The 6,540-nt window shown below is 38.0% G+C and overlaps 2 protein-coding genes across 2 annotated transcripts; one reads left to right on the plus strand and one right to left on the minus strand.

Annotated features, from left to right (window-relative positions):
- Nucleotides 1-1,801: 1,801 nt before the first annotated feature.
- On the plus strand, nt 1,802-4,616 carry LOC129238545 (cleavage and polyadenylation specificity factor 73). Its single transcript, XM_054873643.1, has 7 exons — nt 1,802-2,113; nt 2,179-2,242; nt 2,303-2,400; nt 2,461-3,490; nt 3,552-3,813; nt 3,879-4,324; nt 4,387-4,616. The coding sequence occupies exons 1-7, from the start codon at nt 1,992-1,994 to the stop codon at nt 4,474-4,476; spliced, it is 2,112 nt and encodes a 703-aa protein (XP_054729618.1). The 5' UTR covers nt 1,802-1,991; the 3' UTR covers nt 4,477-4,616.
- On the minus strand, nt 4,512-6,201 carry LOC129238631 (cleavage stimulation factor subunit 2). The gene is made up of 4 exons (XM_054873755.1): nt 5,993-6,201; nt 5,858-5,936; nt 5,376-5,799; nt 4,512-5,318 (listed from the first exon to the last, which is right to left on the minus strand). The coding sequence occupies exons 1-4, from the start codon at nt 6,048-6,050 to the stop codon at nt 4,638-4,640; spliced, it is 1,242 nt and encodes a 413-aa protein (XP_054729730.1). The 5' UTR covers nt 6,051-6,201; the 3' UTR covers nt 4,512-4,637.
- Nucleotides 6,202-6,540: the final 339 nt, after the last annotated feature.

The raw sequence follows: 6,540 nt of genomic DNA on the forward strand, positions 1-6,540 counted from the left end.
GAATGGTTTTGTATGTTGCAGAAGAAGCAACGAATGACGTTAGCAAAACAAATCGAAAAGAAAAAGCTGAATTCAGCCTGGGGTGCCAGAAACCTCCAATAACATAAAACACACTGTAAAAAACAGATTTAGCGGTATAAGCCGACAGACCATAATAAAGATTTCGCGAAAAAAACGTGTCTTCATTTTCTGATCTGTTTGTACTGTATATGCCGTTGACAAATTTGACAATCAGTCGATTCATTGGTTACATCAATAGTGTCGTCTGTTTTGTTTTGTAAATAGAAGAAAGCGTATTGACGGGTTGAAATTATTTTCATGAATGGTATATTGTTCTAATAAATTATTATGTAAAATATACTTAAGTTTTATAACCATGCGCTTGAGGAAAGGTTCATTATGAGGAAATATTATTTTCAGTCACTCTTTGTATTCCTGCACCAAATCTAGATATCAACTCTTCTTCCGCAATGCAGTTTTTATCGCTTCGTCTTCAAATAGTGGCCTCTCTGTCAAATTAAACACCAAAATTCAGGGCGAATTGAAACCAGATGGTAGCGTATTCTCAAAACCAGTACTAATTTTTCGCGATTTTGACAAGTGTGACGTCAGGCAACATAATAGTGCAAAACAAACAAAAGGAAGAGACAATGTTTGTACAAATTCAATAAATGGTTTAGTAATTTTGTGAATTGTAACATTTAAACTAAAGAACCTAAGGAAAACGAAGTGCCGAGCGTTAAATTGTGAAAACACAAATAAATACTCCTACTAACTAAGTATCTAATCGTAACTTATTAAACATTTGCTCCGCTTAGGTCTCTAACAACTGCGACAACATTGTATCCAGACGATTTTAATGTCTTTACTATATGAAACGAAAGTTGTTGTGTTATGCGAAAATGAAAAAAAACAAAAATGTATTTGCAAGCTGTCTCAATAGTATACCTTTGAGCATGTTGGTTTAAGGAACTTCCGTGCCAGGTTCTTCTATTAGCTGTACTCTGTACAGATTCCCGTTCGTTTCTTTTTCATTCACGAAATTGGTCGTAACCTCCCCTCTTTCAACCAAACCCGTTCTTAACTAATTTCTTTATTTCTTCTATCCTTATTTAGTGCTGCCTTTCTATCTATAAATTAAAATTTAACCGGTTGTTGAGAAAACGAAGTCGACGTTTCCACGACAGTCGGTTCTACGTTATCGAAACGACCATATCCGGCCAAGGACTGTCACTCCAGCAGCATTCCCCGTATGTAAGTGTGGGGAATGTTTATGCTGCTACAACAACAACAACAAAACAAAGTCGAATTTATCATGCTGACAAATTTAACGTCAAAAAATCAGCACACTTGAGAAAGGGGTGGAAAATGTTGTCGGTTTGATATTACAATTTTGAATGGCCACAGATATTTTAAGTGAAGATTAAATAACTCATTTTGTAACGAAATGTTAAAACCTCAATTATGTTGCCACATTAAACGCGAAATTACCAAATATAACGGATTTATGTGTATTTTTCGGTTTTTTTTTCATATAAGTTTCATTTTTTCGACGGCTCACAAAAAGGTTAAAAGCTTAGGAATTTCGAGTTATGCACTTGATTTTATGTTAGTAATCAAATAGTTTTGAAGATACTCAGTTCTTTTTTTATAATTGTGTAAATTTGGTCTTGATCTGCGATGTCTCCTCCATTTTTAAGGTGCGTAAACAAATTTGAGTACCGTTTTAATTATTATTTAAATTTAAATTTTTAATTTAATTCTTTTTTTTCCTATTCTATCAAGCCAAGCGTATTATTTTCTTGTTCCGAATTAGCAGGACCATAACGCCAGGTGCCTTCAATTGTGAACTGCCCTAGTAATTATGATCTTTGATGATACCCTAACCCACAATAAAATTCGCCATCAGCTGTTTTTGGCAGTAAGCGGTACTATGAATTCGCCTTGGCGGCGTTTATGAATTTTTTGTCTGCCGAAGAGTAGAGAAGTTTATGTTTATTCACAACGCGTGTTTATTTCCAAAAAAAAAATATAAGTTCTTAAAGAAAATGGCACAACGTAATGATGACAGAGTTCCGGCAGAAGAGAGTGATCTTCTTCAAATCAAGCCACTGTAAGTTACATTCTCAGTTACATTGAATCCATTTAGGCAATATACCAAAGATATTAATATTTCAGCGGAGCCGGTCAGGAAGTTGGAAGATCTTGTATAATGCTTGATTTTAAAGGCAAAAAGATTATGGTATAGCTCTTAAAAGTTAGGCATTATTGCATAAAGTAATATATTTGTATAAATCAATAGCTTGACTGTGGTATTCACCCCGGTTTATCTGGTATGGATGCCCTACCATACGTAGATTTAATTGAAGCTGACGAAGTTGATCTGCTCTTTATATCACAGTAAGTAGTGAAATTATTGTAACGTGTTCGTAAAATAATGGTGGTTCAAAAAATGTCTAGTTTCCACTTGGATCACTGTGGAGCTCTACCATGGTTTCTCATGAAGACCAGTTTTCGAGGGCGTTGCTTTATGACACATGCCACAAAAGCGATCTATCGTTGGATGTTATCAGATTACATAAAGATTAGTAACATCTCAACCGAACAAATGCTCTACACAGAAGCCGACTTGGAGGCGTCTATGGAAAAAATAGAAACTATAAATTTTCACGAAGAACGAGATGTTATGGGCGTACGTTTTTGTGCATACAATGCGGGACATGTGTTAGGCGCAGCTATGTTTTTAATTGAAATTGCGGGAGTTAAAATCCTCTACACTGGCGACTTTTCTCGGCAAGAAGATAGACATTTGATGGCTGCGGAAATACCACCCATTAAACCAGATGTGCTCATTACTGAGTCCACCTACGGTACTCATATACATGAAAAGCGTGAAGATCGTGAAAACCGATTCACCTCATTGGTACAAAAGATTGTGCAACAGGGTGGGCGCTGTTTGATACCTGTTTTTGCGTTAGGCCGTGCTCAGGAGTTGCTGCTCATATTGGATGAATATTGGTCACAAAATCCTGAGCTGCACGAAATACCCATTTACTATGCATCATCGCTGGCTAAGAAGTGTATGGCCGTTTACCAAACATACATTAATGCAATGAATGATAAAATTCGACGTCAAATAGCTGTGAATAATCCGTTTGTATTTCGACACATTTCCAACTTAAAAGGAATCGATCATTTTGACGACATTGGACCTTGCGTTGTAATGGCTTCGCCTGGTATGATGCAAAGCGGTTTATCACGAGAACTATTTGAAAATTGGTGCACAGATCCGAAAAATGGAGTCATTATTGCTGGCTACTGTGTGGAAGGAACTTTGGCAAAATCCATACTTTCGGAACCAGAGGAAATAACGACATTAGCTGGTCAAAAGCTGCCTTTGAATATGTCGGTCGACTATATTTCCTTCTCTGCGCATACCGACTACCAACAAACAAGTGAATTCATTCGACTCCTCAAGCCTCAACATGTGGTACATGCATTTAGTACTTTTTTTTATCTATCTATTCTTATAAAACCCTTCGTTGTCCTAGGTTTTGGTTCATGGTGAACAAAACGAAATGTCCCGCCTGAAAATGGCGCTACAGCGCGAGTACGAGGCAGACACTTCTACAAATATCAAATTCTACAACCCGCGTAACACACATTCGGTGGAGTTATACTTCCGTGGCGAAAAAACAGCCAAGGTGATGGGTAATTTGGCGGCTACTAAACCGGAGGTTGGCAAAAAATTATCTGGAGTGCTGGTAAAACGCGACTTCAAGTACCATCTCCTGGCAGCTTCAGATCTATCAAGTGAGATATTTATTTCATGAATATTTTTATATCTTTATTTAACGTATGCATTTGAAATTTTTCAGAGTATACGGATATGAGCATGTCCGTCGTAACTCAAAGACAGTCCATACCATGGAATAGCCCGCTAGCCACTTTAAAGTTGTTATTAGACAGAATTGGTGGGGTAGGCACAACCGAAATGGTTGAGGAGGAAAAGCGTTTACGCGCATTCAAGTGCATCGACTTAATGGTGGAGGGAAAAATCATAGTCATGGAATGGCAGGCAACACCCGTGAATGATATGTTTGCCGACTCGGTACTCGCATGTATTATGCAAACTGAAATGGGTGGCACCAACATAAAAGGTGCTACTGCGCCATCTAAATCAGATCGCACACATTTCAGAGAATGTTTGGTGGAAACTCTACAGGACACATTTGGCGAACACTCAGTACCAAAAATGTTTAAAGGTGATGTTTTGCCGGTAACAGTAGCGGGAAAGCGTGCGGAAGTAAATTTGGAAACATTGGTAAGTTAAAAATTAGAGAAGTAGTACAATTTTTCCATTAATTCTTATTCTTCATTATTTAGCAAGTGCATTGTTCAGATGATGAAAGCTTGCGGCAAATCGTTAATACGGCGGTACAAAAATTGCACCAAGCTTTGGTTGCTATCCCTTGAACTATCATTATAATAAACTTTTAATTATACAAAACTAATTTTTAAATTGCATGTTGCATTTATTTTGTCTAAAATAAAATCAATCGAAATTCCACTAGACCTCTGCATAAATAAAAATTGTGTGGCCAGTCAGTATGCAATTATTTCGTTTCTTTTTGAGATTAACGTTGTGTACTCTTAGCGATCTGTTCTTTAAGTACCAAAATGCTGGCACGTTGCTCTGGCGGCAATTGCGAAATCTGGTCATCAGAAAGTTGTAAGACCTGCATGATAAGAGCAGCTTTCTCCTGATCGGTAGCATCGTTGGGAATGCCACAATTCGATGCTAAACGATTTTGTAGTTGCTGTTGAGCAGTTTGCTGCTGCTGTGACATTGTTGGACCAGGAACTCCAGGACCACCAGCATTTCCTCGCAGACGTGGATCGATTTGACGCTGTCGTGGATCTGTTGGGAATGTTGGTTGCGGATTACCCTGCTGTGGTGGCATTTGCCGTTGTGCACGTGGATCCATGAGTGGTGGCGGTACGGGATTCGGCATAGCACGCATATCCTGATCGATATTTCGTGCCATACGTGGGTCCATTTGTCTTGGATCCATAACGCCAGGTCCACCTAATACAGGACCATTTATGGCACGTAAATCAATATCTCCTCCTTGCATTGCACTGAAATTGGGACCAGGTACAGGCATTGGTGGTCCAACCATTGCTGGTGGTTGAGATGGTTGTTGTGGTTGAGGTTGCTGCATAATACTTGATTGAATATTTTGCGATTGTACACCACCTGACAAAGGATTTCCACCAAGAACCGGTGGCATTTGATTTGCTTTGAAAAGCATTCCCTGTAATTATAAATTTTATATGAAGTGTTTATGAATTTTATAAGCCAGTTGCCTTACCAGCGCTGTTTGTGGATCAACAATTCGCATAACGACCATGGATTGTAGCAAAGCATATGCTAATTGTGGATTTAACATCAACATTTGACGTGCTTCAGAAGGATTATTTTGTATGCAAAGCTTCATCTGTTTCATTAGTTCGTACATCTGTTCTGGAGGCAAAGATGCAACCGTTTTGGTTATAATTTCGGGTGCCTGATCTGGATCACAATGGTCGCCATAGGGATTTTCAACTTGCGGACCTTGCAATAGTTGTTGCATTTCCATACGTGACTTTTCCGTACATGCATTATCCACACGCAAAGTACGGCCGCCAATTTCGTAACCATTTAGATTGCGCATTGCACTCAAGGCAGTTTCCTGATCCTTGTATTCACAAAAGCCGAAACCCTTCGGCTTTCCACTTTCTCGGTCAAATACAAGCCTAAAAAATATATTTATTGTTTTTGTGTACATATTTTTTATATCAAATTAACTCGTACTTTAACGATAGGACCGGTCCCACTTCACTGAAGATCTCCTTAAGCTTCTCTTCTGTTGCTTCATACGGAATATTGCCCACTGTAGAAAATTGCACATAACTTATGGTCTATGGTGAACACGAAACGTTATCTTACCGAAAACGGATCTCATGGATTTATCCATAATGCTTTGCTCAGAATTTTTGTCTGCCATCTTTGTTCAGTTGTGATACCTGGTGCAGTAATAAATATCTTATTTCAAATGCAGTTTGTGTGATATATTTGGTGTTTCACACCAGACGCAGAGAATTTTAATGTTAATGTCTCTGCCAAACGGCTGAAAAACACTCAGAAAAACTCACGTTGACAACAAAACCAAAGTTGAATGTTCAGTGAGTGGCTAACAGGGTTGATTTACTGACAAAAATATCTAAGGCCTAGATTCCGTATAGTAAATTTGATAAGCCTAATAAATTATTGCAGTAAATAGGGCAAATAAGATTTGTATAGCTAATTTCTTATCTCTGTGGCAAAGGCAATTTAAAAATAAGTCAAAGGAACTACGTCATCGCTTTCATTATGTGCAATCCCATGTACTGCAGTGTGTTAAATTTTTTTTTTTTTAATTTTGATGGCATAATTTCGTCCGACGAAGTTCGCTCAGCGAATTGATTCGGTTTATACTTTAAGGCTGCCAATTTATA

Source organism: Anastrepha obliqua, chromosome 1, assembly GCF_027943255.1.
Source record: "Anastrepha obliqua isolate idAnaObli1 chromosome 1, idAnaObli1_1.0, whole genome shotgun sequence".
In the NCBI taxonomy this organism is placed as follows: domain Eukaryota; kingdom Metazoa; phylum Arthropoda; class Insecta; order Diptera; family Tephritidae; genus Anastrepha; species Anastrepha obliqua.